This window comes from Sarcophilus harrisii, chromosome 4, assembly GCF_902635505.1.
Source record: "Sarcophilus harrisii chromosome 4, mSarHar1.11, whole genome shotgun sequence".
In the NCBI taxonomy this organism is placed as follows: domain Eukaryota; kingdom Metazoa; phylum Chordata; class Mammalia; order Dasyuromorphia; family Dasyuridae; genus Sarcophilus; species Sarcophilus harrisii.
Window position 1 is genome coordinate 95,890,327 of NC_045429.1, and position 12,654 is coordinate 95,902,980.

A 12,654-nucleotide genomic window follows, 5' to 3' on the forward strand; every position below is an offset into this window, starting at 1 on the left:
CCATCCAGTAGTGTGCTAGCAAGTGTTTAAAACTTGGGGTGGGGAGATTTAAATAGGACACACTTTTAAACTTAGTTTGAATTATTAACATTTTTTCCATCAACTTCTTAAGTCTAGACAATCAACAAAACAATAAATCACACCCTGATTTATAGCATTTGCTGGATTTCAAAGTATAAATGCTCACACTGAAAATCTGACAATTGACTCTTGCTAGCTGCCTCTGCTGGAGGCAAACTCAGCTGGAGTTTGAGGTTAATCAAATTAAAAGTTGGACAAGACCCATTACTTCACTTTCCTCATTTTGCAGATAAGGAAAGTACACCCCCAGAACCTTTCTACCATCTACGCAACCTTCATATTGCCCTTTTGTAACTTCCCTACTGCCCTCCTCCCTTTTCAATTCTCTCTCCAAAGTTAGATCCTGAACATACTCAAAAAGACATACCATGAACGTCATCCAGACCAAGAAATGGGTTGGTGGTGAGAATTCCATGATGACAAGAGAAGAAAGAGAAAGGAAAGGTTAGAAAAATCCTCCATCCTAAAAATCAATGCTTACCAGTTGACTATCCTTATAGAGACCAGGCTGGAATTCAAAGACAGATTAAATTTGGGGAAATGTTGAATTATGAGAATGTCCACTGGAAACCCCTTTAAAGAACTGGGCACACAAATGCTCACATGCACACACAAACACATAATTCCCTCCCTTACTCAGCTCTCTTCCTTAAAGTGAGGACATTTCTTCCCTGTTTTGATCCTAAATTCCTTGAATATTGGAATTATTCCCATTGCATAATTGGATAAAATTGAAAACTAGGGATGTATGAAAGCCTGCCCAGGAGTCCTGAGCAGGTCTAGGAAAAAACCCTAAGCCTTTCAGCAGATGTATTAAAAATCCTTACAGGTTCTGGAGCATAATTAGATAAAATCTATACTAAAAGATTACAAAAATGGAGGCATATTTCCCCTGAATATTGTCCCGTTGCTCCTAGGTTCTTTATTTTAAAACAAACAAATAAATAAACAAGTATTTAAAATGAATCAATGCCTGTCTTCTAGAATCTTAAATTCTTTTCTTCTCCTCTACAGTCTCTGGGTTCTAGGCCATATTACTTTGGGACTTCTCTGATTCACTTCTTTACCATGCCCCCAATTCAAGCACATCCCTCCCACTCCACTTTCTAACTTCCATTTGTGTATTCTTTCCCCATTAGATTGTAAGTTTCTTGAAAGCAGGAACTATCTTTTTCCATATTTGTATCCTCAGTGCTTAGCACAGTTCCTGCAAGTAGATGCACAATAAAAGTTTATTAATTGATCACTTCTTATCTGAGGAAGTGTCATTAAAGTCCTCTAAGAAACGTGGTTTAAATCAGATAATCAGTGCTATATAAATGTCAGTTATTATTATTGTTTTATTAATATTGCTCTGCATGTGGAGAGCGCGTCATAGATTTTTATCCCCAAAGGCTATCATGGGATGCTCTCAACAATCTTTGGAGGTAAGTGTCCATTTCATAGATAAAGAAAATTAAAGACTTTTGAAAGGGAAGGTAACTTGCTTATGACTAGCAAGTGACATAACTGAGACGAGGACCTGGGTCTCTCACCCTCATGTCATTGGTCTTCCCCCTTTACCTCCTTCTGAAAGTCAAAAAGACAGAAAGAAGGTTGCCAAACGATGCCTTCTTAAAAGGTTTTCCTTCTATTCCAATAGTTTGTGATCCAAGAGGTGCTTTGGGGGCAATATATCACCCCCTTTCTTTTAAAGGTAGAGGAAACAGAAAGAATTTCATTATTCCCCCACTGCATGATTGGCCAATGGGAATCTAAGCTGATGATTATTTTTTCCCATTAACTGGTTTAATCTTCTGAGTGATGATATCCATGGAACGAAGGCAACTGACTTTGGAAGGAAACCAATAACAATAATAATAAGGAGAAGGGGAAGGAAATAAATATTTATATAGTGACTACTATGTGCCAGCCACTATGCTAAGTGCTTTTTTTTTTCACGAATATTACCTCATTTGATCCTTATAACAATCCTGAGAAGCAGGTATCATTATTACCCTCATTTTATAGTTAAGGAAACAGAAGTAAACACAGTTTAAGTGACTTGTCTGAGGTCACACAGCTCAGTAAGAAGCTGAGGCTAGATTTGAATCTGGTTCTTCTGGATGCCACGTTCAAGGTTCTATATCTATTCTGCTACCTTGCTGCCGACTATAACTCCATGTATGAATCTCCCCTCCCCTCTTTGGCCCCAAATCTCTTCTTTTTAAGGAGCCATTGGGAGGATTTCAAGAAAATAGCCCAGAATCCTTTGAACTTCTCAGTAGAATGCTCTGTCCCAATGAACAAGATGGCATCTCCATGCCCCTTTGGTGCCATACCTGACCTCCTTTCATGTCCTTCATGTTCATGGCATTCTTCATGCCTTTACCCTTCTCCTTCTTGTTCTTTTTCTTCTTACAGCAGCACTTCTTGCAGATGCAGAAGCAGCAGGTGAGGAGGAGGAGACCGGCCACCACAGCAATGGCGATCAGTGCCCATGGAGGTACTGCACATACATAATATGCCACGATAGCTTGAGAATCATTTAACCCCTTTGCCCAGAAGGAAGAATCTCTCCCCCCTTATGGTGCCCTCTCTGCATCTAGGAATGCTATCACCACAGGGCCAGCCTTAGTTCCAATCCTCTGCAAACTTCCAAGGACCATATTTCCCAAACCAAACATTGGAGTGGACCATTGGACCATCAAACAAAAGATTTGGGATGAAGGTGAGGGTTCATGGGGACAACAGGACAGGATATTTTACTGAATCACAGAATCTTAGAGTTGGGAGGGCCCTTAGGGACTACCCAGTCTAACCCAAATATGAGCAAGAATCCTCAACAAATTGTCTTCTAACTTATCAATGCTTAAGCCCAAGTTAAGAGGGAAGTTGCTATGTCCCAACACTGGCCATTCCAATTTTAAATAGCTCTACTTGTTAGTACATTTTTGCCTCCATCAAGCCTAAATCTGCTCTCCAACCAAGCAAAACTAATCTGTTCCTTCTTTCACACAACATACTTGAAGACAGCAATTGCATTCCTTCTAAATGTTTTCTTCTTGGGCTAATCATCCCCAATCCCTTTGGTATGACAAGGTGTGAAACTGGGAGCATCTGGGAAAATCCAACTCATAGTCTTTCTACTACTTACTCCCCCAAGCTATTATTGCTCTATTCTTCCACCACCTTACATAGTAATTTCCATTTTATTTGCAAGAACTGCTTTTAGCTACCCAAACCCCTACTCTTTCCTTATCCCAAACTCCTGTCGTCCAGTAGATGGGCAAAGGACTACCTGGAAAAAGATTTCTCAGAATTCTGCCTAGGGACACAACTCCAACAGAAGAGATGTCAGAAATTCACCTACTAACCCTATAAAAGGAATGTGGTGGCTCTTATTAGAATCAGCAATGGAAGAGATCCCTTCCTGAGAATGGTCCCAAATTAGCTTCCCACTCTTGTTTGAAGAGGATTAACCCAAATACCTAAAATCTTAAAGATTCTAAGGGAGGATCTTAAAGATCACCCAGACAATGCTATTCTGCAGCCTCAAAAACTCTCACAGTCAAAGACCAGAATAAAATCCCCAAATTTTAAAAAAAGTCCCAACCCACAATGGTGGATATCACCAGGGACTCCTGAGAGTTCCCTCCAGCACCCTCATGGCTTCCATCTGCATGCTCCCTCCTGATGCCATGGTCACATCTTCTCCCCCCTCCCCTGCCTAAGAGATACTCACAGGGGATCTTCTGGATCTCATTGAAGAATTTTTCCTGCATTTGGGTAAACAAGTTCTCTCCAGTTGGTCCTGCACCCCCACTCTTCGTGGAGTTATCCGGAGGCCCTGCAGGAGCCACCGGCATGGTGGCCGTGGTGGCGGCAGGAGCCACAATGGGCTCCTGGTTCCTTTTGAAGATATTCCGCATGGTAGCTCAGTTGATAGCTGAGAATACAGAGAGGTTGTCATGAACTTCTCCATCCAGGTGTATGGGGAAATGCAAATGAAGAATAAGAACAACAATGTAGATAACAGATGTAAAAACTACCAAACAAAATCCCAGTGTTTTATGGTTACAAAGTGCTTTCAAACAGAGTCTCAAGTGATCCTCACAAGAAGTCATTAGATAATTTCCCTATTTTCCAGATGAGGAATCTAAAATCTAGTAAATGGTAGAACTAGGGCTCAAATTTGGGACATTTGATTGCAAATCCCATGCTCTTTCCACTCTCCTATTTTCCTCTCCCCTAATCCCTCCACTCCTGCCAGTACAGCAATTCCTACTTTTCATATACTCTGCATTTATACTCCCAATAGATCTGTGTGAGAGAGGGCAGACAGCCCTAGTCACTCTTTTCACCATGAAACTCTCCACTTCTTTGCTTTGGTTATTGCCATCCTGATCATATCCCCACCTCTCCTCTCAGGCAGGGCAGCTGAACTATCCACTTTCCAGAGCCACTCCTTTGCCTTCTGCAAATAGAAGGGTCTGTTCCAGCTTGAGCTGCTTCATCGAGGTCTCCAGGTCTCCAGATGTGGCTGCATTAAGGGTGAGAAACCAGAAGAGCCCCAGAGGTGTGCTAGAGCCAACTCACACTTGCGATCGTTAGATCTTCAGTGTGATTATCTGTACCTTGGGGAAATCAGCAAGCTACAAATCAGAGCTTGATGTGTCGTTTTTGTTGATTGTCTAGTCTTAAGAAAGTGATGAGGGAAATGTTAATAATGGATTAAGCGCAAATGTGCATCCTGGATCAGCCCACTACTATTTGAGAATTAGACAACATTGGAAATCACAGGAACCAAAGCAAAGGAGTATTGTGATGACTGCGCTAGCACCCAGGATACCTTAGAATCAGCCGGAGTCAGGATAAGCAAAAGTCCTTGGTCTTTAGGGGTAGAAGTGAAGGGGAGGGAGACAGGATCTCTGCAAGCTCCTTCTTCCTCATCAAAAGCAAAAGTGACCCCGGCTAGTCTTACTCCACCCCCTAGTCCCTCCTATAATTCTCTGTAACACCAATTATCGATTGGTGGGATAGTGGGACAGGGCCATTTTCCAAGCACATGCCCATAGAGTATTGTCCAATTGGTAGTTAGCCTCAAGTGCTCAGCAGTCCTGACCTCAGTGCATCAAATCAAGAGTTCCAGCCTTCTACAGAGTATGGGCCCAGCTATGAGTGCAGTTCAGTTGTTTTTCAGTCATGTGGTACCCTTTATGACCTCATTTGGTGTTTTCTTGGCAAAACTACTGGAGTAGTTTGCCATTGTAAACTAGAGGGCCAGCAAGTCTGAAGATGGGAAATAGCAGCAGTTTAAAGCCAGGGAAATTATCATGATTTAGAAAAACACATTACTCAATCCAATTTGACAAACATGTGTTTTCTAATAAAATGTTGAGGGCAAGGGACTATTTTTGATTTTGCTTCCTAATTCCAGTGATCAGCATAGTGTCTGTAGTAAGCCACTTACTTAGTAAAGGTTTGTTGAATAATGTGTTGATATATTACATGCATACAAGGCATTGGGAACCCCCAAAATAAAAAAAATGAAATAATTCTTGACCTCAAAGAGCTTTACTTCTTTCAGGGAGAGGAATGGAGCTACAACATGCACACAAATAAGTAAAAGCAAGACAATTAGAGGCAGGAAAGAGAGCTAATAATTTGAGGAGCAAGGTCAGAAAAGGCTTTTCATAGATGCTGACATCTGAACTAAGATTTCAAACAAGTCTGGGATTATATATGCATTAAAGCTTTTTACAAAGATTATCTCACTTGATACACAGCAAGATAGGTGCTGTTATTATCCTTATTTTATAGTTGAGGAAACTGATTTGCCCAGTCACATAAATATCTGAAGCCGTATTTAAACTCAGGTCTTCCTGACTCAAACTCCAGCCTCCTATGTATTGTGTTATCAACTTCTACTTCTGAAAGCAGAGATAGGAAATGGAATGTTAAATTTGGGCCACATCTAATTAAGCATAATGGACTAGAATTTGAAGTTCATAAAGGGAAATAAATATTAAAGACAGGTGAGAGGCAGATCACTGGCTTTATTTGCCAGTCTGAAGAATTTGAATTTTATCCCAGACATAACAGGGAAACATTAAAGCTTTTTAAGCAGATGATAACATGGTCAGACCAATATTTGAGGAACAATTTCATAGAAGATAAATTGGAAAGGAAACATATTGGAATCAAGAAGACCAATTAAAGCATCATTGCAATAATCCAGAACAGAAATCTGGTTCACTAGAGAGTTGAATCTTTCTCCAGACCTGCACAGTCTACATGACTCACAGAACCAGGATAGGGCATGATCTGAGTTTGTGCCTCTGTCATTACTCAGTTCTGGTATCTCTAGCTTGAACAAGTCCTTGGTTTAGCCCTGGAATTTCTTTATTTATTTCATATCTTTGAACTGTTAATAAAAAGGAGCCAGTTGTTCCCAGGACACCCTTGGAGCAAACATATTCTCCTGCCTTCAACCTTAATGAGACTACTTCTGTGCAGCAGTTCAAGGTGCAGCAGAACCTTCAAGAATCACCTGGAAAAAATGATGGATATCTGCCATCTTCTTTCTACTATCCCACTGTCTCTCTTCTAATACAGTAATTCCTGTTTTTTAGAGTACCTTCACATACATGCTTCCATTTTGTCCTGCCAATAAACCTGAGAGATAATAACAGGGTAGACAACACTATTAATCATCCCTTTCACCTTGAAGCTCTCTTTTTTCTTGGCTTCTGAGATCCCTGCTCCACTGTTGCCAACTTATGTGCCTCGTAAATAAGCACTTAATAAAAGCGCGTGCTCGCTCTCTCTCTCTTTCTTTCTCTCTCTCTCTCTCTCTCTCTCTCTCTCTCTCCTCTCTTTGTCTCTGGTCTGTCTCTGTCTCACTCTCTCTCTCTGTCTCTAACTCGGTGTCTCTATCTTTCTTTCTTTCTTCCCATTCCTGTGATTTCTGACTTGCTATCTACCTCCTATTTCTTTATGGTTCCCTGGAGTGACCATATGCATTCTTTTTCCAGGTAACCAAACCCATCTATGGTCAGCCCCTCAATTTACTCCGTCTAGCTCTTCCCTCAGGGAAGTAAAATGATGGATTGTTGCTGTCTAATACAATTTCATTGCCTAAGGTATTTTTTTTTCTTTTTTAGAGGCAGAGTTCACCACCCTCTTCCTTGTTCGGTTATGTTGTCATAGGATCAGAAGGCATTCTTACCTCCTAGAATACTTGCAGTGAGATCACAACTTGATAAAATATCACTGGAAGAAGTCTCTTTACCATTCTCAACCCCTCATATTTGGCATTAACTTCCATGTCATTTTTTTATGCCAGAGGTATTTTCCTCATTTCAATGAGTCTTAATTTTCCTAGCCTACATTCCTCAAGTCACTCCCTGGGTCTTTGGGAATAGACACTACTGTCCTACTTCTTCTGTTTCTTACCCCTTCCTTAAATATTAATCCTCATCATTTCATTGTCGTTGATCCTGTCCTGTCCTGTTCTTTCCTATTTCTACACCCCTTTCCTTAATAATTTCATCCAGTATTTCTTCGACAAAGAGAAGATCTAATTCAGTTTCAATTGATCAATGATGGACAGAGGCAGCTACACCCAGAGAAGGAACACTGGGAAATGAATACAAACTGTTTGCATTTTTGGTTTTCTTCCCAGGTTATTTTTGCCTTCTGAATCCATTTCTCCCTGTGCAACAAGAGAACTGTTCGGTTCTTCACACATATATTGTATCTAGGATGTACTGTATATCTATATGTATACTATACATATTTAACATGTATAGGACTGCTTGCCATCTGAGGGAGGGAGGAAGGGAAAGAGGGAGGGGAAAAGTCAGAACAGAAATGAGTGCAAGGGATAATGTTGTAAAAAATACTAGGCATGGGTTCTGTCAATAAAAAGTAATAATTATGAAAAAAAAGAAAGACTTGGGTTTAAATACTGAAAAAAAAATTTCATCCACTTTCATAACTTCAACCATCACCACTATGCAGATAAATTCTCAAGCTACCCAATCTATGCCTCTAGCTTTGTGTTCTCTGTAGAGCTCCTGATTCCTTTATTAGCTCCTTTTATAACAGGATTGATTTTGATTCAACTCTTATCTCCCAAATCCCTAGCACACAGCCCCTGGTACATGGCAGGTATTTAATTGTTGCTTGTCCTTAGTTCTCAAAGAGCACCATGACATCAGGGAAGTGATGCCATGACATGCAAGTAAATTGTATTTAAGTGAGGGAGATCTGGGCAAAGTCACCTGCCTCACTTTCCCCTCTAGAGCCATCTGGGTCCAGTGGCAAGATATAGATCAGGATGGCTGGAGATGGCCTTGGGTGAAATGGGGAATCCTGGTCTTTTAAAGGGAAGTTCTTCAACAGGTCTCAGTTTGAGTGATTCAGTGATTAAGGCTAAGGAGCAATTGAGGCAAAGAATCTCTTCTTTCATCTAATCCAAAAAAAACTTAATAAATAAATAAATGGGGGCAGCTAGATGGTGCAGTAAATAGAGCACCAGCCCTGAAGTCAGGAGGACCTGAATTCAAATCTGATCTCAGACACTTAACACGTCTTGGCTGTGTGACCCTGGGCAAATCACTTAACTCCAATTGCCTCAGCACAAATAAATAAATGAACAAATAAGTAAATGGATGAATGAGTAAGTAAGTAAATGAATGAATGAATGAATCTGGGAGGGGAAGACCATCAGGGTTTCTGGCCAAAGCACAAATGACAAAAATTTGTCTCAATAGACACAAATGACTCTTTACATTCAATAAATTCTGGTAGATTGACTGTATGTAGTTATGGGGCTGAATACTGGCAAAACTAAAATTATATCCTGTGCCTCTCTTTTTAAGGAGAAAGAATAAACACCAAATTGCCCCTTATTCAAGGAGGTAGAAGGAAAAAATTGAGAGCGTGCTAGAAATGGGCAACAAGATATTTTAAGTACAGGGCTACAAAGAACATCAAGGGTCATCCAATCCAATCCATTTATTATACCACTGAGGAAACTGAGGCTCAGGGAGCAAAATGATCACATGAGTAATGAAGTAATGAAGCTTCTCTAACTTGAAATCCATCACTCTTTCCATTGTAAGACAACAATAGCAACAGGGTCAGAGGAAGGAAGCCATGTTGGTAATTAGAGTTCAGGAGCTGGGAGTGGGATGAGGGCTAGACTGAATCTGGGACTTAAGAAGAGGAGACAAAGAGCTGGAAAATTTTTTTTTAAAAATCATATTGAATACTAGATGATGACCAGTCCTGATGGATCAGGCCATCCTCAGCAACGAGATCAACCAAATCATTTCTAATGGAGCAGTAATGAACTGAACTAGCTATACCCAGAAAAAGAACTCTGGGAGATGACTAAAAACCATTACATTGAATTCCCAGTCCCTATATTTATGCACACCTGCATCTTTGATTTCCTTCACAAGCTAATTGTACAATAATTCAGAATCTGATTCTTTTTGTACAGCAAAATAATGTTTTGGTCATGTATACTTATTGTGTATCTAAGTTATATTTTAATATATTTAACATCTACTGGTCATCCTGCCATTTAGGGAGGGGTGGGTAAGAGGTGAAAAATTGGAACAAGAGGTTTGGCAATTGTTAATGCTGTAAAGTTACCCATGTATATATCCTGTAAATTAAAGGCTATTAAATAAAAAAAAAATCATATTGAAGTGCCCTGATATTGGTGCCCCAGGAAACAGACTCAATTCACTTCTAGCTGTTCTGATATATTCCATTTCTCTTTCCTCCCTGGGCCGTGGTAAAGGCTGTCCCGATCAGAAAAGGCTTCCTTCTCCCCTCTGCCTTTTAGAACCAATCTCTAGCTTCTTTCAAGCTCATCTGTCATCTGAAGCCTTTACATAACTGTTAGTGCCTCTCACACACCGTATTACTTTGGATTTATTTTGAATATGTTCACATAGGCATCTGTTTTTCTCTGATGGAATGGAAACTCCTTGCAGACAGGGATAAATTTTTTTCTTTGTGTACCCACCATCTAGAACAATGCCATAAATAGAGTAGGAATTTAACAAATGCTTATTGGGTTGAATGCTGGATGCTAGATGTTTTAGTCCCCTACGTGAGGTTTATAGGAAGCACTGAGAAAAGAGAGTGGGGGCGGAACTTAAAAAGAGCTCATAAAAGCAAAGCATGAGTCACTGATTCCCAAAACCATAAAAGAGATAAAGTATTTCTGATAAGTCTACCAGAGGGGGTAAGACCTACAGGCAGCAAGAGAGAAACTAGAAACATTAATAAGACAGAAGAAGGAAATCAATGGCCCCTATAGATTCCATAGCCTGAAACACCCCTTTTAAATCCATCTCAACAAGAAATGAGGCAAAACCAGCCTAGATAATGAGGGAATAATGAAGATTTTTGCAGAGCCAGCTCTTGATAAAAGAGAGGTAAGGGCCTGACAGGGAGGATGGTGGGAAAGGACTCAAGGCCAGTTTGCACAGCTAGGAAATTTAGGGGCTGAAACTTTTGGATTGACTAAAATATCTTTGTTTGGATAAGAGGGAATCAGGAATTAACCAAGGATGCAGCAGGGGAATTTCAGTTCAATTCAATACCATAAACATTTATAATTAAATGAGAAGCAGAATTTTTCACCTAGCAGAACTAGGATTCAAGAAAAAAGGACCATATTTTCTGATCAGATTTTTCTGGCTTTTGAGTTATACATCACAGTTACCCAAAATGCATTTCAGTCTAAAAAATTTCTTTTGAAAGCATCTAGCATTAACAGGAAGATTAGGGCTTGTGTTTTGTTACAGTTAGAAAATACTGAGATAGAATGATAGGCCTGGAGTCAGGAAGCTCTGATTCAAATTTGGCCTCAAACACTTATTAACTATGCAGCTTCAGGCAAACAATTTCATCTGCCTTTACCTCAATTCCCTCAGCTATAAAATGAGTATCATATTAGTATCCACCTTGCAAGGCTATTTTAATAAAATGAATAGATATTTGTAAACTTTAATGCATTATAAAAATGCTAGCTATTATTATTATTATCATTGTTGTTATCTGTTAGTCTTATAACCAATCTTTTGTGGAGACTGGTTAATAAATGTTCTGGATATTCTTAATGTTTTTGTCTTTCTCTTTTAACCAGTATAAGACAACCTCCCCAGAAAGCCAGACCATAAAACAGTTTGTAAGGATCCCAGCTATAACTACTTCCTTCTTCTCTCCCTCCCTCTCTTTACTCACCCTTTTTATCCTTCAGAGCAGAGCACAGGTCTCACTTCATAGGCTTATAAATTCAGAGCGTTAGGGGACTATATAGGTCATCTAGACAATACCCTCAGAAGGAAGTGGAGAAAAGATGGATTGTTTCAAAGACAACGTGTAGTATTTATTATATGGGCTTTCTTGAAATGGAAACTTATTGTTTCAAATTTTGAATCTTCTCTTATGTTTTCACCATATTACACATGGTAATTTTTTTCTTTTTCTGTTTTTTTCTTCCTCTGAGCTTTAAATAAATACATTTTAAATTCATTTAAAATTTAATTTAATTTTTTTTATTGTCTTTCTCCCAGCCCAGTCTAATACCACCAACTGCCGTTTGGAAAGTCCAGATTTGATATGCAAAGTGCCTGGCCTCAGAAACCAATTAGCTGTATGATCTGAGCAAGTCAGTTAACCTTTCTTTGCCTCAATTCCCTCAATAAATGAAGATAATAACACTCATTTGATAGGATTCTTTTTTCTTAAATCATTTTGCCTCCTCAAAAGTTGAATATATATTTTATTTTACTAGTTATATGCAAAATAATTTTTATAAATACATTTTTTAAAAGACAATACCCTAATTTTACAGATTCTCCCATTACAGATGGAGAAACTAAGACCTAGAAAGATTAAGGAGAGACAATATTTAAGCTCAGATCATCTGTCTCTAAGTCTGGTGGTCTCTTTCTTCACTGTACCAAATTACCTAATCCCAGTCCACATTAAATTTCACATTCTTTGGATGTCCATCAGTTGGAGAATGGCTGAATAAATTGTGGTATATGAAAATTATGGAATATTACTGTTCTGTAAGAAATGACCAACAGGATGATTTCAGAAAGGCCTGGAGAGACTTACACGAACTGATGCTAAGTGAAATGAGCAGGACCAGGAGATCATTATATACTTCAACAACAATACTAGATGATGACCAGTCCTGATGGATCAGGCCATCCTCAGCAACGAGATCAACCAAATCATTTCTAATGGAGCAGTAATGAACTGAACTAGCTATACCCAGAAAAAGAACTCTGGGAGATGACTAAAAACCATTACATTGAATTCCCAGTCCCTATATTTATGCACACCTGCATCTTTGATTTCCTTCACAAGCTAATTGTACAATAATTCAGAGTCTGATTCTTTTTGTACAGCAAAATAATGTTTTGGTCATGTATACTTATTGTGTATCTAAGTTATATTTTAATATATTTAACATCTACGTCATCCTGCCATTTAGGGGAGGGGGTGGGGGGGGGTAAGAGGTGAAAAATTGGAACAAGAGGTTTGGCAATT

At 39.3% G+C, this 12,654-nt stretch overlaps 1 protein-coding gene across 3 annotated transcripts in view; it reads right to left on the reverse strand.

Annotated features, from left to right (window-relative positions):
* SYT2 (synaptotagmin 2) overlaps positions 1-12,654 on the reverse strand; it is a 174,804-nt gene that overhangs the window by 21,290 nt on the left and 140,860 nt on the right. For 2 of the 3 annotated variants that reach the window (XM_031937150.1, XM_031937149.1), the window contains exons 3-4: positions 3,806-4,009; positions 2,403-2,569 (exon numbers count right to left, since the gene is read on the reverse strand). In XM_031937150.1, coding sequence (XP_031793010.1) covers positions 2,403-2,569; positions 3,806-3,992 — 354 coding nt within the window. In that variant the 5' untranslated portion in view covers positions 3,993-4,009. Of the gene's footprint in view, positions 1-2,402; positions 2,570-3,805; positions 4,010-4,912; positions 5,038-12,654 lie in introns of those variants that run through there. The other variant, XM_003767572.3, reaches the window with a different exon arrangement.